Here is a 24,001-nt window from a genome sequence, read left to right as displayed (position 1 = left end):
GCAGAAAACAGGTCTACTGTATTAGAATGAGTATAAAAATACAACTTTTTAAATGTTTAATTTTTTTCTTGATTTCACAGTATTTTAACTAATACTGATATAATAGTTCCCAGTATAATAGTGCTAAAATATAGAGCTTCTTGAATGTGTGTTTCTTGTTAATTCTCCACAAATATATTATGCACAATGTGTTTTCCTACCAAAAGTGTATTGGCACGGAAAAAGTTTTTATATCAGAGTTGGAAATATATAGCAAAAACCAATTATGATTTCCAGATTAGATAGTTCTTAATTGTGTTTGTAGCAACACCTGGAAAATCCTAAGTTGTATCATGAATTGATGACAATCAAGTGAAAATACAGCTTAATCTCAGTATTATTTGTATAACAAAAGCACTATAGGAGGTCGCAGATTCCAGTGTTCCCGTATATGAAGAACATTATAAAGACAAAACATCATGACAACAAAACAGGGCATGTAGGAAGAAGGTGCAGTGTATACTGAACACTTCATGCCACCTTGATGGGGAAACCTCAGGAGCAGAGCTAGAATGAAAATGTGTATTATTCAGCACCTTTGGCCAAATCCTTAATGTGTGCTAATTATAGGAAAGAGCAGAAAGCCAAACAAGCAGAAGGAAAGGGCGTGCCAAGCTGCTAGTCAGCCAGTGGCTTCCAGCGCATGGAACTCCAAGGAGCCTGAGCATGGCCAGTTCAGCAGATTCCTTTGATAATTTACAGTGACAGGTCAACCTGCAAAGTATTGTTGACCATTTGAAATGATTAAAACCTTATTCAACTGAAGATTTGATTCCATAAGTTATATTCCATAAATATATCAGGAAGAATGTTTAAAGTCATCAAGACTTAAAAGTAGCTTAATTTATAAATTTTCTTCTCCCTTTTGAGGAGGCACAGTGTACCAGCCTGTCACAGTTGTGACTCCGCAAGGCCAAGTAGTCACACAGGCATTGTCACCCGGGACGATTAGGATCCAGAACTCCCAGGTGTGTATGCCATCTTCTGGAGGGTTTGGGGGTAAGTGCTGCCCGTGTGCGCCAGCACAGTACAGCAGGCTGAGCTAGCCCTTCTGCGCAAACATCCTCTGTCTCCTGAAGCTGTCTCTGGTTGATGGAAATGTCAGTGTTTGTTTCTTCTCATTCCTCCTCTCCCTATGTAGAAAATTTGTAAAAACTCAGTAAAATATAAAGAAGCAAGAAAGTCATTCATGCCCCCAGGAGCAACCCACTGCCCACTGCTGAGGCTGGCTGTGTGCAGGCTCACTTTGCATATCTATCTGGAATTTGAGGTCCAGTAGGTGCAGAAGAGCAAGTTCTTCATCCCTGCAGCGCTTGGCTTATACCTCCACCGTGAATTCTCCAGCATGAGGCTGCCATTGTGGTCCCAAGCTTAGGAAGCTCTTCAGTCCTCTCTGCTGTGCATCTTTTTTGTGTCTGGGACACTTCAGTGAAACAGACCCTGATGGGAGGTGGAGGGGTCCCAGTGGTGGTGCTCAACCCTGCTGCCCCAGGCCCCTGCCTTTGCATGTCTGGCTCCCAGAACATGGACAGTGCCTGTGCAAGCAGCAGGTCGTAGCAGAAACGCCTGTGACGTGGCCGCCTCTCCCTGTGCCTTTGTGGCGAGGCAAGGAGGCTAGATGTGCTGGACTGCGGTGACCCTGTAGATTCTGGAGATGCACATGCATTTTTACATTGATGAAGTTAGGTAGATCAGACCACGTTTATTTTAAAGTTCTTATTCTAAGAGCATTGACTCATTCTTTGTGTTAGACCTTGAATGTGACCTGCAGAGACATTTTTTACATTCTTGTTAAGAACTCTCTGTGCCCAGCAGTGTAGGCAGTCTGGGGCTGCTGCCTTGAACTTAACAGGTCTTGTTGACAAAGTCAACTAAAGCCATAGGCCATGAAGCAGGGACCAGTGTGAGGCTGGGGGACTTCAGAGACCATCTGGGCTGTGGTAGCTGCCCAGACCCAGACTTTCCTAGGGGAAGAGCTAGATCCCACTTATGCTATTCCTTGATTCTCTGGCCAATCTTCTTTCCTTATGGTTTTCCATTTAAGATACCTATGACAATAGTCATGTCTGGTTGCAGAATAATTTCCTAGGATCACATTATTCTCTTTTAGAGGAAAACGTTTTCAGGTCAGATGCCTTGTCCTGTTGTTTAAGAAGGATGTTTTCTATTTAACTGAGTTTTTTTCAGAAACAATTTAAATAGCATACATGCGAGGTTTGTAGAACTCTCTTACTAGAAGTTGGAGTGGTGATCCACTAACTCCTTTAGCTGGACTTCGGGGAATGTAACTTCATTTTAGTCCAGTTGCAGAACCCCATCTGTGCATGATATTGCTTGTCCTCTGCCCTGCGTTACATCCCCTTTGTTGGCTTTCCGTCACTGTGACAAAACACCCAATGAAATCAGCTTGAAGAAGAAAGGTGTATTTTGGTTCATTGAAAGGTTTCAGAGATCTCAGTCAATTGTTGTTTGGCCCCATCACTGAGGGCTCATGGTGAGGCAGAACATCATGACAGGGAGGGCATAGAAGAGCAAAGCTGCTTATCTCATGGCAGCCAGGAAGCACAGCGAGAGACAGGAAGTGGCTGAGGACACAATGTAGTCATGAAAGGCATGCCCCTAAGGACCCACTTCCTTCACTAGGTTCCACCTCCTGCAGTTTCCATCACCTCCCATTAGTCCATTCGGTTATAGATCCATCTGTGCATTAATTCATGGGTGAGCCTCAAGCCCCCATGATCCAGTCAGTTCCCAAAAGCCCCACCTCTGAACATTGCTGCATTGGGGACCAGCCTTCAACACTTGGGAGTTTTTGTGGGGGCATTCCAGATTGGAACCAATCTACCCCTGGCCCCAAGACTCATCCCTCTCATAATGCAAAATGCATTTAATCTATCTCCAAGAGTCCTGAAAGTCTCCAAAACAGTTCCAGCATTTATTGAAAAGTCCAAGTTCCAAATCTCCAAGACTCTCAGCAAACTCTTAGCTGTGAGCCCTTGTAAAAATGAAAAAGCAAGCTACATGCTTCCAGTGTACAATGTCACAGAGTAAACATTCTTATTCCAAAAGGGAAGACTAAAATACCAAGGAAACATCACGCCAAAGTAAGACTGAAATCCAGCAGAACAAACATTAAATCCTGTAGTGCCATGTCCAGCAACCAGGGCATGTGTTGGTAACGTTCTGTCCAAAGGGCCTGGGCAGGCCTGCCCCTGTGGCTTCCCGGTGGCAGTTCACATGACCTGTCTAGAGTTGAATCTGCTTGCTGCCTTCCCCTTTCCTTGACAGATGTTGCGTGCTCCTGGCATCTCTTATCTTCTTGGGGTCTTCATTGCAGCTTCAACTTTACTTTCAGCTCTATGCACCACCCTCTCAGGGGCTCCCCATAGGGAAGCTTACCCTGCCATACATTGTCTGTCCTCCCAGATATTCCTTTAAAATCTCAGTGGATGCCTCTGTGATCCCATAACTTGCATTTTGTATGCCTGCAAATCCAGCACCACATGGACGATGCCAAAGACGGCTGCTTGTGGGAGCAGTAGCCAGTCCCACTGGACCATTGCTGCAGTGGCCTCTGAGTGCCAGGATGGCTACACAGGGGAAACACTTCCTATAAGCCTCTGAGAGCAGGATACCTTGGCTGTCTCGTCTCAAAGCAGAGTCCTTCAAATAACTTGACACTTTTATGTCCTTTAGCTGCAGTGGGTGGGGCCTGGCCAATTCCTGAAATGCCTTCAAGGCATCTTTCCTACGGTTTCTGTTCATAGTACTTGGTTTTTCCTTAATGGCACTAATCTCTTCAGCAACCACATCTTCCTTGGTCCCGATTTTTCATGTACTTTTTGTCCAAACTGCAGGTTTTCTACCTATTTCCACTCTGCTCCTTGTTCCTGATTATTAACTACAAACCTGGCTAAAAATTGCCACCAATACCTAGATGCTGAGCTCCTTTGAAATTTCCTCCACTAGATCAGTGAGTCCATCACCTTTAAATTCAGCCTCATACAAAGCCTCAGGGCATGGACAAAACATAGACAAGTTCTTTGCCAGAACGTAACATGAATGGCTTCTGGTTCAGTTTCTAGCAGTCATCTATAGCCTTATGAGCCCAGTCTTCACTGTCTACACTTCTATCAGCATTCTGATCTTCAGTGCTTCAGAGTTCCCACCAGAATTGCCCATTAAACTCCTCTTACAGTATTTCTTTTTGAGTACCAGGGATTGGACCACCGAGGCACATCCCCAGCCCTTTCACTTTCTATTTTTAGATATGATTTCACTAGGGCTGGGGTTGTAGCTCAGTGGTAGAGCACTTGCCCTGACATGTGTTAGGCACTGGGTTCGATCCTCAGCACCACAAAAAAATCAATAAATAAAAATAAAGGTATTGTGTCCACCTACAACTTTAAAAAATAAACAAAAAAGCATGATCTAGTTCCAGTCTGAGACTGAAGGCATGGAGCTCCCTGGACAGTCACTGGTGTGAGTCCACACTGAGAGCCTGAAGAAACTGCAGTCTGATGTCCACGGGCCATGGTATAGACACACCTGCTGGAGAGAAATAGGTCTTGCACACGCTGGCAGGCTTCCTTCTTCATCTGCTTTTGTTCCATCTGGGCCCCTGGCCTGTTGGTGCTACCCATAGTTAGGGCAGGCTTCCCCTCACCCCGTTAGTTTCCTGTCCCACATGCCAGTCATCTCTGGAAACACCCCCACAACCCATCAGGGAGTGTGTTCTATGAGCTTCCTAGGCATCTCAGTCCAGTTGGGTGACCATCAAGATTAGCCGTCACATTCCCCCCACATTTATGTCTTCTAGTGTAGCAGGTTTTGGAAACGGTCCAACTGATGAGGGTTTTTAGGATGGACAGAGGGTTTGACTGAGGACTTTACAAGGGAGGTGTTCTTTGGGTGAAACAAATGTAGGTGTGTATGATTCTGTTGTAGCTATTTGTGCTGTTCTGGCGTTTTTTCTTCTTTGGCCAGAGTTTGGGTTCTTGCTGTGTTTTAGGTGATTGACGTGACTTACCAGTGAGAGACTCTATACTTTGTGTCAGAAGCTACCAGGATGGTTTCTCAAGAAAATCACGGGTGATGCACTATGCCCTGTGTGTCGCCCCGGCAGTCAGCATTGTCCTAGGAGACACTCAGTGGTGGCAGAAGGAGCAGCTGTATGGGTGACAACTGAAAATTACCCTGTGACCCTCATTCTAGGTTACTCTCAGCTGTCACACGGGGCTCCCTGCCTGGGGCAGCATGTCCAGGCTCAGGTGGTTTGACATCCTCTGCTCGTAGGAGGAGCTGTGATGTGCGGCGCTGCTCCCCAGGAGGGAGTCATCCACCGTGCAGGACATGCTGGCCTGTTCACATGGGGCCCAAGTAGGCTGGCGTTGGATCTGTCCCTGGCGTGCTCACTAAAAAGTGTTCGATTATGCTACTCACACAAACCCACTCGAAGGCATTTTTCATTAATGAGGAATTGACGAGGGTAAGGTTGTTGTCTTCCCCTCACTTTGCCCGGCAGGATTACTTGTCACGTCTGTAGGGTTGCCCCCTTGCCCTCTCTCAGGTACTTTCAGGGTTTCTGTGTGTCACAGCTCAGACCATCCATACCCTGCCCCATATGTTACCTGCAGACCCTTTTCAATTTCTTCTGCTGTTTTTCTCTGTTTCTGAATAAGATCCTCTTAACATCCTTTCAGGAGCCTGGCTTGGCCTTTGATCCGGTTTGGGGGCCTCGTGTTCTCAGGTCCTCTTCTTGCTGTGTCCTGGTGGTCTCATCACAGCTGCCCAGTCCATGTCGGGGTTCTGTTGTCAGGACTGGTCCTGCTGAGAGAAGTTTGGGCCTTGATCACAGTACTGCTGTTTCACTGGCCATTTTGGTTTTGTCCTATGTGTGTCTGGATGGAAGCTGTTAAAGGCCTCCCCAGAGCTCACGGCCCTTCTCTCTGACTCAGGGGCTATCCTCCAGGCCTGAGCTCCTTCTGCCATGTGAGCCATGGGTGTCTCCTGCACTGCTTCCATTTCTTCCTTCTCTGCTCAGCCCACATGTTCCTCTCAAGTGGTGCATCCCTGTTCATTCTTATCAGTGGCTTGAAACCTCTCATGGGCTAGGAGATGGCGGGTGGTTGCTATTCTCACTGCAGGAAGCACAGGTGATAACAAGTAGCAAGTGGTGGGTGTGGAAGCCTTGGAGGAGCACCTGGCTTGGGACTTGGAGGCCCTCTTAGCATCCATCCCATCTGCCTTCTTGGGTCGGGAGGCCCTTGCAGAGCTGAGTCCCCGTGTGGAGGGTGAGGCTATGGAGGGAACCACGTCCTATAGGCAGAGAAACCAGCTGTTTCCCCTGGGCACTCACGCCACTCAGTCGACATGGAAGGTTTCTGGGAGCTCACAGGAGGGGATCTTCTCCCCACCAGCAAGCAGTTGATGCCAGCTGGGCATCCCCTTGCTTAATGCAGTTCAGACACAGTCTGCCTGGAGGCAGCATCAGGTCCCACAGGTTGAGGGCTCAGTCTCTGTGATGGCCCCACATTGTGACCTGTGCTTCTGACCAAACAACTATGAATCAGGGTTCCTGTGACCTCTTCCTCAGGTTCAGTTACTTTGAGTGGCTCACAGAACTCAGGGAAAAACTTGGATGCTTACAAGATTATTATAAAGAACATTACAGACAATGTGGATGAAGAGATGCAGCGTGTGGGGAGGGCAAAGCTCCCGTGCCCTCTCCAGTTTGCGCCACCTTCCAGGAATCTCCATGCACTCAGCAACCTGGAAGGACTCTGAGCCCTGTCCCTTGGGTTTTCATGGAGACTTCATTATATAAGCATGATTGTTAAATCATTGGCTACCGGTGATCAACTTAACCTTCTGCCCACACCCTCCCCAGTGGTTGGGGCTGAAAATCCCTGTGATTCTACCTTTGTCTTTCCCATACCCACTCCAAGGGCCTGGAGTCCCCTGAGGGCTGCCAGCTAGCAGTCAGCTCATAGGACAGGAAAGACTTCAGTTACCACTTTGAGGATTCCAAGGATTTTAGGACCTGTGTGCCAGGACATGGGAGGAAGATCACTTTTACAATACCCTGCACATCCCAGGAGGAATCCTGTTAGTGCAAATTGTGACAAATCTATAAGACCCTTGACTGCCCCTCCGGCTGAAGTCATAGCCTACTTGCACATGTCATTGCTTGCTGTCTCTAACATCAGCTTTCAATTGTGCAAAAGCTTCAGTTACAGTTAAACCAAGACCTCAGCATCCTGCACCAAGATGATAGCTCATCCAAGAACAAGAGAGGCGTCCTGCCGAAGCATGCCACCAATGTGATGCGGTCCTGGCTCTTTCAGCACATAGGGGTAAGATCAGTGGACTGGTGCTGTGGGCAGCTCTCTGAGATCTTTCTTCCTGACTGTGTGTCATGGAAAAATTCTCGTGTGTCTTGTAGGCCTGATCCTAAGTATCACGTTTTATTGAGTGTCGTGATGGGTTGAGCATGGGACGGGGGGCTCCCTAACAAGTGGCTCTAGGAAGCTTCAGATGTAACAAGGATCTCACTGGTGGAAAGGGAGTTAAGTCCACTTGTGCTGGTTATGTATGTGCAGGTAGAAAAACCCGACCCCGGAGAGTGATTGAGATGAATGGGTGGAGAAGTGGGGTGAGAAGAGATGCATTTAGGCAAATCCTCTGGAAGCAGCAGTGCTTTTATGTTGGATCTGAAAGGAAGCCACAACAAGGTTGAGGAGAGGACCATGCTGACGAGGGCCAGAGGGCCAGCATGTGACTCACATAATGACATGAGTCTGGCCCAGCAGGGGGCAGTTTGTTCAGTGCTCTGTGGCTCCCTGCCTCCCAGAGTGAGCAGAAGCCTTGTCTCCTCTTCCCCAGGAGGTCTCAGGAAGCATGGTGATACACCTGCCCTGCTGGCCACATAATGTTGTGGTTGTGGCCAGCCATCTACCCAGGGAGCAGCCAGAGTGACTCCCTGGTCCAGTGCCAGGACCAGGGGTGATCAGGCTCGGCTCTCTGAGGAGGAGTGCATGAGGCCCAGGCTGGAGGTGTACATGAAGTGAGGGGGGCCAGAGGCAGTGGGCGCATGGGGACCAGCAGCGAGGGAGGAAGCACGCGCTAGGGTTCCCACAGCAGCCAGGGCGCAGGCTTGGCACAGCAGCTATAGCTCAGGGAGAAGTGGGTGCCTTCCTTCCTGTTATTTTTTCTTTAGTGTTTTGGTGACTTCTCAGCACTGAACCCTGCTTGCAGGAGCCCTTAGAATGACGATTTTTGCCTCGTACTACCTTCTTGCCCCTCTTACGTGACGCCTCTTCCCTAGAGCATCCCTGAGTGCTGTTTATTTCTGGCTGTGTGCTCGTGTCTTCTTCCTCGTTTCTATATCACGAGCTTTTTAAAGGGCAAAAGCAATGTTTATGTTTCCACAGCCTTGAACTTACAGCCACATACTCATCTGTTGGGTCAGCTTGAATTATTCTGTTGATCATTTGCAGAGATAAATAAGTGGCTGCCAAGTAAATCTGATGCAGGTTCATTCCTACCTCACTGTGCAGTGACTTTTCCAGATTCCATCAAGTATTTAAAATCAAACCACAACAAATGCCCACTTCCTACTGTGAGTGCGATTCACACCTGGGGACCCTGTGGTCCAAAATGAGGGATTTGGCATGTGCAGTTTTAGCAGAAAGTCTTCTTGATTTCCATGCACAGACATCTGTCAGTCATGGAGGGACTGTTCTCCTTTGGTACTTCTAGGAGTTCTTATATTTGCTTCTGGTTAAAATTGGTCTTTTTTTTTTTTTTTTTTTTTTTTAAAGTGGAATGTTTCCATCATACATTAGAGAGGGCCCCAGGTGTGGTTCTTCACTGACAGCCTTGGTGTGTTAGTCAGCTTTCCCTCACTTTAAAAGTATACCTGAGATAATTAGCTCATAAAGAAAAAAGGTTTATTGAGGCTCACAGTTGTAGAGGTTCTGTGCCATGACTGAGCAGACCAACAGCTCTGGGCCTTTGGCAGGAGTGTTGGGTAGTAATGGCAAAGAATGACTGGCAGAGCAGATGCTCACCTCATGGCCAGGAAGCAGAAGAGAAAGCAAGGGGCCAAGGCCACCATCTCCTTTGAGGTTATGTTCCAGTAACCCAAAGACCTCCCACTAGGACCCAGCCCCTAAATGTTCTACCAGCTCCCAATATACCAGCCTGGGGAAGCCCTGCAACACATGGGCCTCAGGGGACAGTCAATATCCAAACCTTTAAACCAGGTCAGTCCAGCAGGGATTTGATCCAGAGAGCGCCTTGGATGACAGCCCATCCCAGTGTCAGTTTATTCTCATGGTACTAATGACCGAAACATGTCACCTGCCATGCGATGGGCCCATAGCAGCCTGCTTCCACCCCTCCACCAGCTGAGGTAGGACAGTGTTTGCCACAGAGGGCGCTGTGAGACCTTCAGGAGTGACAGGGAACATGCACCTAGTGGCCGAAGTATGCATGGGCCACACTCACCCACCGACCTACTTGCAGTCCATGGGGTTCGTTGTTCATAAATGGAACCTCAGTGGACTCGCTGCAGGTCTGCGGATGTGTCATGTGCTCACTTGGGGCTGGCACAGCACACCTCACAGCAGGTCAGGGCTGCTGCTCCTGCTGCCTCATCCTCCTCTGTGCCCCGGGGGATGTTATGGCTGACCACATCTCTGTGCACTGACCAGCATCTGCAGCATGGAGAAATGATTCATTCTGTTCTGGGTTATTTCCAAAAAACTTATTTGTAAGTTAGGTTTGGCTACAAGCATTATCAATACCAGTTTTTATTAATACTTAACTTCTATTCTTATATTTTGCCTAGATAATCTTGCTTTCCTTTTCAAAACTCAAAGTCCATGGTAATCCTCTTTATTTTTAGCATCCTTACCCAACAGAGGACGAGAAGAAGCAGATTGCTGCTCAGACAAACCTGACACTACTCCAAGTCAACAACTGGTAAGATGCACCCTTTCTGAAGTTGTGCCTTACCACCAGAGGGCCTTGGAAGTGCTGATGCTGGTGAATGGCGAACTTCGTTGAACATGCATGCGTGCTCTTAACTGGCAGCAGTCTCAGCAGAGTGCTGCAATCTGTGGCCGGGTACTTGAGAATAAATCAGCCCAGATTTCAGCGTGATGTGATTGCCAGTGCTCCCTGTGCAGTACGACCCATTCACCTGACTAGAAGGCTTTCTCTGTGGTGTTCCTACCCCAGTCCTGCATTCCTTCAAAACTGGGATGTTTTAGTGGATGACCTCTGTGGCAAGTGGGGTGATGGTGAGGTGTGCTGACCCTGGGGGACCCTCTGTTCTCCTTTTGAAAACTGCCCTCACTTTCCACCTGTAGTTTAGGGATGCAGTCCCTAAGTCTGTGGTCTGTTTCTGTGGCTATTCTGCATAGCAGGGCCTGGAGCCGTCCCCCAGTCACACCCAGTGCAGGGTGGGATCTGTGTTTATTAAGAAACATCCCTCCTGATCCTGGGGTTACAGTTGTGGTGGGCACTTGGATCCTGGCCACATGTTTCTCTCCAAAAGAGCTGATGCTCATCACTCGAGCTCATGTGGGAGTGCAGCTCCTCTGGGTGCCAGTCATTTTTCTCATTTTTGTTATTGATCAGTTGTAGGAAGCAATGTCAGCTTGGTAAAATGGATGCAGTAAAGAAACGTTATCTTCTGTAAACACTACTATCTTTTCATTTTAACTATGCTAAAATGTAAACTTGCTTAGGTTCCAATATAAACAATTAAATTTTCAATTGTAGATGCAGAGATATGCTTTGGTGTAGCATTAAATATTTCTGTTTTCTTAGATTTGGGCTGTGTTTTTTTTAATTTGGATAGCTTGAGTCATTTCCTATTAAGTCTCCTAAATAGAGAGCTAACAAAACTGTTAGGCTTCCAACATGTTGTTGCTGAAACGTGTGATTTGTCAAGCCTGTCTTGGTTATTTCTACATAGCATGCTGGAGTGTCATGTTTGGTTGGTCTTACTGCAGGTAATGTTGGATGAACATTGCCAGGGGCACTGGGGCTGTCCTGGGGTGTTGCCCTACTGTGTGCACCTCTACTTTCACCCTTTCACAACTTCCTTGTGTCCCCTGGCGTGCTATCTGTTGAGTTCCAGGACTATCCTATCTAGAAGGCCTCATGTCAACTTTTAGCTTTAAAATTAGTAGCATGTCTTTTTTAAATTCTAAAATTTCTAAGATCCTTTAATATTTGTAGCTACTTTTAGTTTCTGTGGTTTACTTTCCTTTTATGTTTACCAAACTTACATTTCGAATGGAGAGAACAGGCCCAGTGTTAACGGGGGGCCGCTGCCTAGTATCAGTGTGAATAGGGAGACAGAAAGGGGTATTGGGACGCAGTGGGGGCTCCAGAGCCTGGTGGCACCCTTAGCCGGGTTCCACTCTCAGCGCTTGTGCTGCAGGGACCATTTGTTTCCCTGAGTGCAGTCTAGCCCCTGGTGAGAACATGTCCTCAGATCATTCTAGGTGTTCCTTATTTAAAGCCTAACGTGGAGCAGCCTTGGAGCTCACCCTCTTCTGGTTCTGGTGTTTTATGGATGAGGGCCTTCAAAGAGGGAAGCCGGTCTGAAGCAGCACTTTAGTTTCTGGACACCTGTGAATGGCCCCTCATTTTCCACCAAGTCTAGCTCGTAGAGGTGGCGTGTATGGATCTAGCAAGGGGTCAACTGCCTGTCTCATGCCACTGAAACAGAAGCTCAGTAACTCTAGAGTTTCTACATTAGATGAGCAATACTGTGTGAACCTGAAGTGCTAGGGAGTGATATTGACCAAGTTATATTGTAATTGTGTGCATGTACAGATAAGTAATAACAAATCCCATCCTTGCTACGTACAACTATAATGCACCAATAAAAAAGTGTGTGGAGGGGGGAGAAATAGTGTGCAAACCTGAACAGGTTCAGGGTGGTGGTGGTGGTTTCCTGTGCACTGCAGCTGGCTCTGTAGCCAAGCAGCCCCGGGAGCAGTGTGGAGCAGCATCACACAACAGTGCAGTGCGGGTGTTATCGGTCCTCACACTCCAGCAGCCTGGGAGGAGCTGCTGGGGCGAGGTCCTTCTTGCCCTCCATGTTGTCACATTCAAAGACATCAGCTTGGTGCATTCGGGGATGGAGTTGGAAACAAGCAGTCCTTTCTCAGCATGTCTTTGGCGTAAAGCCATGTCCAGCCTGACCTTACAATTTTGCTGATGTCTCCGTGGGGATCACAGCTCAGGTGTGAGGTCTTAGTCTTACAGAGCAGCCAGAGTCCATCAGGGACTCTCCATGCACAGGATTGTGCCAGCTGGGCTTCCAGGACAGCTGATGAAGAGGGGCTTCTCCTTTGGAATGGTCTTTTGCGAAGAGAAGCTTTTACCTCAGACTTCTGCTGTATGAACCAAGATACCTCCCTGAAGGCGTGGTGTGGCAGCTTCCAGAGGCACAACCATGCTGGGAAGGACAAGCAGTAGCTTCAGGTGTAAGGAGATGTCAAGTCACCTACTACGGTGATCTGCCTTAGAGAAAGTAATGTCAAGTTATATCTGATTCACAGGCACTAAGCAAATCAGGTAAGGTGAAAAAAAAGTGCCCTTCTTATTTAAATGGTTCTTGAATAAATGAGTAATTTTTAAACCAACAGGCTCTGTTTTTTCTGAAGATTTAAATAATTAATATGCTTGTTATTCCTCTGAAATGTTTATTATAGTGAGAGAATGCAAGTTCATCTTTTTGGCATGGTTCATTAAGCTGTGTGTTCATTAAGAGCATTCACTGCCATATGCAGTGAACCACATCTATAATCCCAGCGACTAGGGAGGCTGAAGCAAGAGGATTGCAAGTTCAAGGCCAGCCTGGGCAACTTAGCGAGGCCCTAAGCAACTTACAAAAATATGAAAAGAGCTGGAATGCGGCTGGGTGGTAAAGCACCTCGGGTTTCATCCCCGCACCCCCACCATAAAAAGTGTTTGTTCATTCTACACAGGTCTTTACAAAGGCCGCTTTGGCCTAAGCTTCATGTCTGCACACAGGTTCATCAATGCTAGAAGACGAATTCTCCAGCCAATGTTGGATTCCAGTTGTTCAGAGACCCCGAAAACAAAGAAAAAAACTGCTCAGAACAGACCAGTCCAGAGGTTCTGGCCCGATTCCATTGCATCAGGAGTGGCACAGCCAGCACCGAGTGAGCTCAGCATGTCAGAAGGTGGGCAGTGCTGCGGTAGCAGCAGCGAGAGCGCAGGAGAGGCTGGGCGGCGCTGGAGCCGTGTGGGAGGAGGGTGCCCAGGGCGCTCCCTGCAGCCACCAGCCCCGGGAGCTGCCTGCAGAGGTGCTGGAGGGAGCTGCACCTGGGAGGAGAAGTGGAGGCATTTGCGTTACAGTCTGTCTCAGAGACACAGTCACAGCAAGGTGTCCTGTCCTTTGCTCCCATCTTTGCTTTTCTTCCCGACTTCAGGGACAGACAGTGGAGGTCACTCTCTTCTTACCACTGGAATCTCACCTTTTAGGCCATCTGCCTGCCTCCTGCTTCTGTTTATTCCCTATGTCCTCTCCCTGTCTCTAGCCACCATTCTAATGTGTTTCATGACATCTTTCTGGTTACATGAGCTCCTCGAGGGTCAGATTGCTCTAGTGCACATTTTTAATTATTATTATTATCATTTTTAATGTTTTTGCACTACTGGGGATTGAACCCAGGGTGCTCTACCACTGAGCCACATCCCCAGCCCCCTCCCCACCCCTGCTTTTTTCTTTTCTCTCTCTCTTTTTTTTGAGCCCAAACCCCAGTAAGTTGGTGAGGGTCTCCTTAAGTTGCCGACCTTGAACCTGAGATCCTCCTGCCTCAGCCTGTCAGATTGCTGGGATTACAGGTGTGCACCACCACCCTCAGTTCCATTTTTTCTTGAAGTCTATTTTCTTTCTTTCTTTTTTTTTTTTTTAATTTTTTTTTAGTCATTGATGGACCTTTATTTGTTTATTTATATGTGGTGCTGAGAATTGAGTCGAACCCAGTGCCTCACACATGCCAGGCAAGTGCTCTCCCACTGAGCTACAACCCAGCCCCTTGAAGTCTATTTTCTGACACCTACCCCACCCACACTTTGAAGAACATCAATTGTCCATGTATTGGGTAGTTTAAAGTTTCACATTTTTATTGACGCTCTTTTCAGTTTATCTTTTATTTCATTTTGTATAGTTTCTACTACTCTCCTTTTATTTCACTAATCTTTCTTCTCTAGTGTTAATCTTGCTTTAATCTCATACAGTTGAACTATTTATATTATTATTATTATTATCAATTATCATCTTAGACATTGTACTCTTCATCTTTCCAGACATTCTGTTTGAGCTCTGTGTCTGCTAGGTGTTCACTGACTTTGAACACACAGAACACTGTTGTGGTGACTGTCTCAATGTCCTTGTCTGCTCTCACTTCTCTGGCAGTTCTGGGGAGCTTTCTGTCTGTCTGCCTAGTAATCTTTGGCTGGCTGCCAGTCATGGGGCCTTTGTCTGTGTGGGTGCTGGGTGGTTTGTACTCCTGTAAGTCTGCTGGGCGTTGTTCTGGACGTAGCTAGACTACTTGTTAGCAGTCTGACCCTTCTGGGTTTGGCTGTCACAATCTCCTTGGTGTCCATAGGCGTTCTTGGGGTAGAGTCGAGCATACTCACTACTGAGGCCAGAGCTTCCTGAGTCTCCACCCAGGGCCTGTGGCCGAGTTTTCCAGGCCTAGCTCTATGAGCGCTTGAAACTGTTTTCCTGTATCCTCAGGGGATTCTAAGAGTTCTCTACTGAATGCTCAAGGGGGTTTTCAGCGGTGCTAGTTCTGAGGTTAGGTTAGTGAATCACACTTATTCTCTTGTGTTTTATGCATTTAAAGCTAAGTTCTCCCAGATAATGCTTTGGCTTCCTTGTTTTAATCTACGGGAGTCTCATGTGCACACCTGAGGAATTTATATTTTCAGGTTTTTCTCTTTTAGTCCAATAATTTGAAAGGTATTCTTAGATGAATCAGCTTTCCATCACCATAATAGAATACCTAAGGCAATTAACTTATAAAGACAAAAGGTTTGTTTTGGTTCATGGTTCTAGAGGTTCCAGTTCAAGATCAGGTGGCCCCGTTGGTTTAGCCTCTGGTAGTGGCAGCACATCATGGCAGGAGCACATGATAGAACAACCACTTGACAGCATGAACCAGGAATTGGAGAGATAGGAAGAGGAAGAGACCAGGATCCCACAATTCCCTTTGAGGCATGCCCCCAATGACTTGACGACCTCCCTCAGTACTGAGTACCTTCTAGTACTGTCACCTGGGGACCACGGAATATGGGCCTTTGGGGGACACTCATTCAGACCACAGCAATGGCTGTCTTTCTCTCTCTCCTTCTACTTCAGAAAGGGCAGGGAAAGAATTTAAAACAAGAGTACCCAGTGAAAAGAGGGTCCTCTTCCATCCTGCTGTCTGGTCTTCTCCAGGAGGTCCTCTCCTCTGTCCCTCTGGTGCAGAGAGTCACGGATGAACAAATGTGTCTCTTAAAATGTCCCCATTCATTAGCATGTCACATAACACCATCTCTTCTTGCTTTTATCATTCGCTAATACATCTTAGGGAATTTGCAAATGAGTCCTTCTAGGTTTGTTGTGTTGTGATGGCTTGCAACCTGGCATCCATCCCTTGTATGGGTCCTTTAGGCCTAGTTCATGCATATTTGGGTGGTTTCTGTCCTCTGTGGTAGGCTGCATGACAGGGGTTTGCATGTTACGAGGTTTTCTCCCCACCCTCCCTTTCAGTCATCCTTTATCTTAACTATTCTTTTTACTTTGTTACCACATTTATCTTCTTGTATATCTTTCTCCTGTATTTCTGGTTTCTTTTGCTCTCCTTGCAATATACTTTGCTGTGGAAATCTGCTCTTTATTGTCCTGATCCTCACTGAGACTGTCTTCAGATCAGGATCTTATTAGCAGCTGGGCATTAGTACTTGTAGATTCACTGTATGGTGATTACTCACAGCCTGGTGTCCCACTGTTGAGTGTGTGTCATTTGGGCCCTATTCATGCATATTTGGGACTCTGGAGGCTGAGGCAGAAAGATGATAAGTTTGAGGCCAGCCTCAGCAACTTAGTGAGGCCCTAAGCGACTGTCTCTGATACAGATATTGTCTCAAAATAAAAAAATAAAAATAAAAGGGCTGGGGATGTTGCTTAGTGATTATTCACCCCTGAGTTCAATCCCAGTACCAGAAAAAAAAAAAAAAAGAAAGAAAAAAGCTTGTTCCGCCCCAGGTTCTTCAATTCCTGTGGAGCTTCTCCTAAACACATAATAGATGTCTTGACTTTAGGTCATAAAGCAAGCAGCACCCATAAAATGTTCCTCTCGAGTACCGACTGAAGCAGTGATGCACTGTGCTCTGCTCCAGGTGCTGTTGTGACCATCACCACACCTGTGAACATGAACGTGGACAGCCTCCAGTCCCTGTCCTCAGATGGGGCCACCCTGGCCGTGCAGCAGGTCATGATGGCAGGACAGAGTGAGGACGAGTCTGTGGACAGCACAGAGGACGACGGGGGTGCCCTGGCGCCCTCCCACATGGGGGGACTGGTGCTGGAGAACAGCGACTCCCTGCAGTAGGATCTGCTGCCCCCGTGCAGGAGCCAGCACACCGGACTTTTTATAGTTTGCACAGCAAACATTTTACACAGTTTTATTTCTAATGTTTTATATGTAGATATAGAAGAGTGCACTTTTGTATTTCATAGTAAGCTTCAAGAGCGTCTTTGCCAGTGCAGCGATTTCTTTCCAGTGTGTGCGCGTGTGGGTTTTTAAAGAAATTCTTTAAAGTTTTAACACTAGAAATGTGATGGATGACCCCCCTGCCCCAGTCTCTGATTAGGTTCAGGAGTAGTGCTGCCATTTTCCAAATTATAATTTCAACCTGTGGTTCATAGCAGGTCTCAGGGGCTCTCCATTTGTGCAGCTCACAGACCTAAGAGCAACTCTGCCCCTGAGACTGTCAGTACACGGCAGCAAGAACACAGCAGACTGAGTTTCATAGTGAGTGGATGGCAATTTCAGCAAGTTTAAGTTCTCTCATGGTCAGTGAGCCTGTTTCATTTGCTATATATAAAAAGAAACTCCTATTTTTACCTTGCTGGAATTATTGGATAAAAAGCTATTTTTATAAATTCGTTATGAATTGGATTATGACTATATTGAGGATAAAATTTCTAGAGAAGGAACAATACATGATTATATTTCGAATGTTCTGAATTACTCAAATTTAGTGACCTGCCCACAGCTAGCTACTGTTGCACAGTCTCCTGCTCCCCAGGTGGTTTACATTTACTGCTGAAAAGAAACAACTCTCTAGTAGGATTTTGGTATCCCCAAATTTGTGCTGATATGTAATGCTCAGATTGCATTTTACACTTGACCTACGCAAGTGTCTAAAGGTGTGTGCTAAGTAGGACTTCAGGTAAGTGAGGTGGAGTGTAGCCCTAATGAGTTGAAAGCTCTCGCCACACATATTCCAGTCTGATTTGAATTGACTTCAGTTACATGGTTCCTCTACTGTGTTAACTGTATTGTTTTAGAACCTTTTTAGTCAAAATACGTTATGCATAGAATGTGTATTGTAAACTAATGTAAAAAGTGCTTGACCCCACTGGCTCAGAGCTGGGGAGCATAGCCATCCAGACTTTCTTTCGCAATTGGCGACATCCGCCAAGCTACTACAGTGATGTGAACTGTGACGGGTTGGGACAGCGCACCCCATGGCTCACACACGTGGGCCTTGGTCCCTGGTGTTGGCTCCTGTCCTTGCATGTTGCTTCAGAGTTCTCAGAGCCCTCCCCCTTTACCTGATCACATGGGTATAGATTGATTTGGGGACTTCCATTTCCTGGTGATGAGAAATTAAGAGTCAGTGGCTCTTGTTCTTTGGCATGATTTGGTTTGACTTAGAAGTGGAGACTTTTCCTCAGAGAAAACCAGCCACCTGCTTCATGTAGTGTCTTCTTGTCATCCTAGACAGGTGCCCAGAGTTCATCTGCTGGCCAGGGCAGCTGTGGGGCTAGCACTGCCTCCAGTTCTTGAGATCCAGCAATGTGATTGGTTAAGGACCAAGGCTACACTGAGGACACTTTTAGCTAATGTAGATTTTTCTAGAACTGACTGCCCCAGCCCAGTGGTTACAGTCAGCTGTATGTTGTCCTGGACAACTTACAGTCAGAAAGAAGCACAGAGGTTTCTTTAAAACTCCTTTAGGAGCTTCAACTGAAAGAAAAACTTGATCGATCATCAACTTTTGGGGAGAGAATAACATTTTAAAGCTGCCATGGATTCCTTATTTTCTTTTTATAATGTTTCAGGTCAGATCTGCACATGCTTAAGAGATTATTTTAACTTTAAGTGCCAACTTTGTTGGACTTCTTACAACTTGGACCTGTGGGAACCACAGCCCTTCCTCCTTCCTCCTGCCCTGTCTCCCAAGGCCCTCAGCTGCCCTGCTCTTCGGCAGAGCAGGGAACATGTTCACAGGATGTGAACTCCTGCAGAGGGCATTGTTTCTTCCCCACAGAAATCATGCGTGGTGGGTTGTGTCTGAGAGGGTGGGGTAAGCTGTGTCTGCATGGAGGCCTCATGGCAGGCTGTTCTAGCTGAGGGTCAAACATCACGCTGAAGGACACGGTATATATTCTGTCGAGCTGAAATTGGTTTTCTTAAGACCTGAGCTTCCCCTTGCTAAATTCAGAGGATTAGAAAGAGGGTACTGAAGGTCATAGCTGGGTTTCCTTCACCCTCTCCATAAAAACTAAGGTGATTTTGAGTAACTTCCACCAGGTGAGCTGTTCTGGTTCATAAAATCACTACACAGCTTTGTGTTACCAGTTTGCACCTTAAAAACACCGGTTTTCTAGCCCTTGGTTGGTGGAGAGTATCTGAAAGTGCATCCCCTTGAGCTTTCATTTCAAATGGTCAGATTGGATCCCAGCTTCATTCTTGTTAAATTCCTCACCATGGTGGAGCCTTTTGAATGTGCCCTGAGACTCACAGTGAGCCTGTCATTCCTGCTGTTTGCTGCTGAGCAGAAGCTGGACTGGCTTGCCTGTACTAGCAAGCTCCATCTGGCGGGCTCAGCACTCCAATTTTAAATTCCAGATAGTCAAAAAAGTATAAGCATCTGTCCAATATGCAGAGTGGCCCTGATAGCTCAGGGCTGCAGGGATTGCTCTGGGTGGCCTTGGGTGAGGAAGCAAGGGATCCTTCCTCCTGTGGACAAGCTGCGGCGGCCCAGCAGGTGTGCGCCGTCCTGAAGGACATCTCTGGCTGCCAGTGACACAACTAACTCAGCAACCTGCCTTTTTTAGTTATGTTCGGTCTTTGAAACTGACAATCTTTAAAATGTGAATACTGTAACAATATGTTTTCTTGGATTGTTGTCTTTAAAAAGGATTTTTGTGAAGCAATTGATTTATCAAAGCAAAAAATTAAAAATAGAAACATGCCTTATGGATGTTTTATTTTATAAGGTTCATGTCACCAAAGCTACTTTGAATTTAAGGAGACATTCAGGTGGTCACATGCTCTGTGGGGATGCTTAGGGTCTGTGGTGACCCCTGCATGTCTTGAAGCCGAGGCTGGCACTGCACTCAACTGTTAGAATTGTTTACATTTGCAGGCATCTTTTCTAAAATTGCTTACTTCAGCCAACCATTGTTTTCCAGGAGAAAAGCAAGGTTTTGTCATTGTTGTGGTTTTCCATAAATTATCTTGACAGTAATGAGAAGAAAATGATTTATCTGTGAGGCAGCATGTAGCCTTCTGTCATGCCAGTTGTAAAACTTCATGGTGAGGTGGCAGCTGGGCATGTTCAGGAGTACATGATGACCCCTGATGGTTTTTCTCTCTTGTCCAGAGTCTTGCAACCTCCCAACAGCTGCTGTTCTTAGAGGCTAAGGCATGTCAGCAGACAAGGGTTTTTAAAAAGCACATCTAACATTGTGAACTTGGTAGTGATCAAAGTGAGAGCTGAGTGTGTTATTTCAGGAAATGTTTTGAAATGTCTGTGTGAGATGTTGGGTCTATAGAAAATGGAGGCACTGGGTTGTTCCAGCTCCTGAGGTGAGAGAGGGGCATGAAATTCCCCAGGACCACAGGCCAGCCTCGAGCTCTCAGGCTGCACAGGCTTTGCTGCTGGTAAGGAGGAGAGTCTGGCTTATGAGGTTTATTCTAGCACTGAAATGATGTTGATGATTAATGAAATTCTGCCTAAGTAGACAGAGATGAGCAAACAGTAATGTTCTAGCAAATCCTGAAAATGAGAAATACATGTGGTTTAAATGTTTTAGTGTTTTGCATTTGGTTGAGTTATGCAAACATCAACAATGTATTAGGTTTAGCATGCAGCCCTTCTGTGTACTCCAAGAAGAAACCATTGGTATAGAGCACCTTCGCTCTCAAACAGTTAGGTCTTTCCACCTGCACCAAGACCTGGGATCGGCATACCACTTTAAACTAAAACACACAGATCTGCTGAACCAGGCACCCAAACACCATGCTGAGAGGGAAACGCTGGTCTAGAGGGCCAGCTGCCCACGAGAGCCTGAGCTAACGTTCCTGCCTCCTCCACAGAGTGGCTCCAACTGCTCCTCCTGCCAGGCCTCTTCCAGCTCTGAGGGATGGGCACAGTCCAGCTGTCCTCCGGTGAGTGCTTTGTGTACAGTGTTCAGACGGCGTCCTCTGGCAGAATTGGTTCCACTCTTTATCTTGTTCTTTGAATGGACCCAAGACTTCTGCTATGTACAGACCAGTGGTGGCTTTAATATAAATTCTTCTAGCATAAGTTCTTAAGATAAATTCTCCTAGCATGTTTGGAAAGGACCATTTTAATGGTAGTAATGGCTTTGGTTGCTACTTTCAGAAAATGGCTCATCGAAAAATCAGGCATATTTTAAAATATTTTGCTTATGTTAGCACCATTTTCTTTTGTCATCTAGTCACAGCATTCCAATTCAGAAATATGCTGTGATGCTCTTATTACTTCTGCTGTCTTGGATGTTAGTGGAAACTGTCCTGTCAGTAGAGCAGAGGAGGGCTCAGCTTGATTGTGCCCTTCTGCCAAGACAGGAGTGGCCCAGGAGGGGAGCTGGTGTGGGGACTGTGCTGGGAGGCCAGAGAGAGGTGACTGGCGGCTTAGGTAGAGCATGTTCAGAGAAGGCCACAGGTTCCCAGAGGAGTGATGGAGCCAGTAGGAGATAATGCGGGAGCTCATCTCTGTTACCCTCGGGGAAGGAAGCTCTTCCTTAAGACCCCAGATGCACACATACCAGGACGAAGCATTGCTAGCTCTGGCCAGTCAGAGCTAAGGATCGTTCTGTGCAGCGAAGAGCACCGTGGGCTGGCAGGTGAGAGGCATCTTTCTCTTTCTTCCTTCTTTGTTTATTGAGTGCTTATTTTTTAAATTCCTTTTAGATCTCTTTCTTCCTGTTTTGATGTCTGAATCTGGTAAGGGGTGAAGGTTTAGGACTGTGGGAGGATTCCTTCAAGTCCACAACAGAAGACTAGAGATCAGTGGGGAAGTGGCAGGCTGTTAGCAGAGCACTGAGGGGAGCAAGTGGCCAGCGTGCAGTGCCTGTCCTCTCCACCACCCCGACGTGCCGACAGGAGCCACACCAGCTCACCACGTGTGTGCCAGCAGTGTGTGGAGCTCTGCAGAGGTGAGGGCTGCGGCACGGGCGAGGGCCACGCGCCCCTGGTCCTCACCTCAGTCAGGAGACATGTTCGGCAGGCTCAGCTGAGGACCTGCAGAGGCGCTGCTGCAGACTTGTGACGGACATGGCAGCAGCCACAGTGCCAAATGGATGTACCAGCAAGCTGGGCACCGCTGCAGATGACCTTTGGCTTCTGGGGTGGGGCAGCTGGGTGACAGGGCAGCTGTTCTTGAGTCTGGTTCCGTTGATGGCTCTATTCCCTGGTAGTTGGTTGACTTCGCCGTGTGCCTTGTGACTCTTAAGGGCTGGATTTTCTCTTGTAGGATGGTATAGAGACCAAGGTAGAGTCCTCATGCCAGCAGTGGGCAGGCCCCTCTGGGCAGGCTGCGCGTGGGTCTCTACGGAGCACCGCCGTGGGTCTGGGTGTTGCAGTCCTCGCTTGCAGCCCCGGGACCCTCCAGTGCTGGGCGTGGCTGCAGCTGGCCTGGGCTCAGTCAGAGGCTCCAGGGGGGTTTTCCATGTCGCTGCTCTGCCTCCAGCAGGGCAGTGCCACCCTGTGGCATCTCTGCTCTTGGCCCCACCCCAACAGAGGGCTGCCACTGCCAGTGACAGAGTTCTCAGTTCTGTTTGGCCTCAGTCATGGCAGGTCCCTTCCCCCTGGGTGCAAAGCTCATGCCCACTCCTGCGTCTGCTCCCACACCTGGCCTGACATCTGGGCAGTACTGGAGCTGGGAAGCACTGGGGCAGGGCATATTCAGGCCTGGCAGGGTCTTCTCTGCTGGAGGTGCTGTTCCTCCTGGGCAGGGAGCCCTGGTGTTCCTGAGCCCTGCAAGCTCCCCAGGCGTCACCCCACAGCTACCACCACTCACTGGAGCGTCTCTCGGTGTTTGAAGTGCCTGTGCTGTTCTTCCCGTGTTCTGCCCTGTGGCAGCCGCGTCCTCTCCCTCCTGGGAGGAGCTCGGCCCTCTCTGGAATTTAGTCCTTCAGTGGTCTTAAGCTGTGATTCTGAGCTCAAGGATGGTTAAGATCTTGTGCACTGGCCACATTCTGTCCGTGCCAAGGTGAAGTAGTGCTCTTGTGACCTGCCTTACAGTGGAAGTGGAACTGTGATAATGGTGACTAGACAAGTTTGAACATAGAGAAAAGCCGCAGACAGACTGCACCCTCCTGTGCAGCTGCCGAGGCCGGGGGACACAGGCTTCCTCAGGACACATGCAGAGTTGTGCATACCGGGGTCCCTGCGGAATAAGTGCAGTGGGGGTGCAGCCTGGTCCTGCACCACAGGTTCCATCCCCAGTGCTGCAGCAAAACAAAACAAAACTGACACCTGTCTGCCTGTACATGTCCCAGGAAGTTTTAATTCTAAAATATAAAAAATTAGAGAACTTAAAAACAATCCTGAGGAAAGAGCCAGCACACAGCCCTCTGCCCACTGCCCACCCTCCGGACAGCATTGACCTCTGTAGGAGCAGGCGGTGCTCAGAGATGCCAGTGGGCATGTGCACTGTGGGGGCCTGTGTGAACCTCCCAGGGAGATGGGGTCCAGCACTTGAGACAGAGCCTCCAGTTTTGACCAGAGCTGGCCTGCGTGCAGGCTCCACCCTGCTCCTGCAAGCCTTGCCAGTGCCTGCTGCCAGGTTCCCAGCCCCCTGCTGCCTGGTCCCTGCTCTGCTGAACACTGTCAGAATTGTTGCCAATGTGCTTTTTCTCATGATTATGAGGACTTGGTGACACCACTCTGAGGGACCCTGGAAGCTCCTCTGTGTCCGGACAACTGTCAGGAGGCAGGTGTCCATCGAGAGTATCCTACCAACTGGCCCAGACCCCACTGGGCTGGTGTCTTGGGATGTATCCAGCCTGGGTCATCTGGAGGGGATTATCACCAGCCATGAGGGAGACTGTGCCTGGGGCTGCTGTCCAGTTGGAGCTGGGCTCTGTCCCATTGGTTCACCAGAGGCTCCAGAGCCTGCCATGCATGCTCACAAACAGGAGTGACGGGTCCTGGAGGAGGAGGCCGAGGCTGCACGTGGCGGGAGCTAGGCGCTCTTTACTTGGGACGCTTCTATAAAGCTTAACATTGTGGCTGCCTTGAGAGCAGCTGTCTCTGCCACTCCCCTGCATTCCCTGTGAGCCTCGGCTCGGTTCTGTTGTGACTTTGTGCACGGCCTCCTCAGTGGGGTGGCAGTGAAGCCGCGGAAGAGGAACATTGTCAGATGCGCAGCC

The 24,001-nt window shown here is 47.9% G+C and overlaps 1 protein-coding gene across 10 annotated transcripts in view; it reads left to right on the top strand.

Annotated features, from left to right (window-relative positions):
* Window positions 1–19,573, top strand: part of PKNOX1 (PBX/knotted 1 homeobox 1) — a 55,055-nt gene extending 35,482 nt beyond the window's left edge. For all 10 annotated transcript variants that reach the window (XM_079155978.1, XM_079155975.1, XM_079155982.1 and 7 more), the window contains 5 exons: window positions 910–1,007; window positions 7,266–7,394; window positions 9,950–10,026; window positions 13,102–13,274; window positions 16,486–19,573. In XM_079155978.1, the coding sequence (XP_079012104.1) occupies window positions 910–1,007; window positions 7,266–7,394; window positions 9,950–10,026; window positions 13,102–13,274; window positions 16,486–16,697 (689 nt within the window). In that variant the 3' untranslated portion in view covers window positions 16,698–19,573. The remainder of the gene's footprint in view (window positions 1–909; window positions 1,008–7,265; window positions 7,395–9,949; window positions 10,027–13,101; window positions 13,275–16,485) is intronic.
* The last annotated feature ends 4,428 nt before the right edge of the window (window positions 19,574–24,001 follow it).

The sequence above is a fragment of the Sciurus vulgaris genome (assembly GCF_902686455.1).
Source record: "Sciurus vulgaris genome assembly, chromosome: 10".
NCBI classification, from domain to species: Eukaryota; Metazoa; Chordata; class Mammalia; order Rodentia; family Sciuridae; genus Sciurus; species Sciurus vulgaris.
This window is presented reverse-complemented; position numbering and strand designations above follow the sequence as displayed.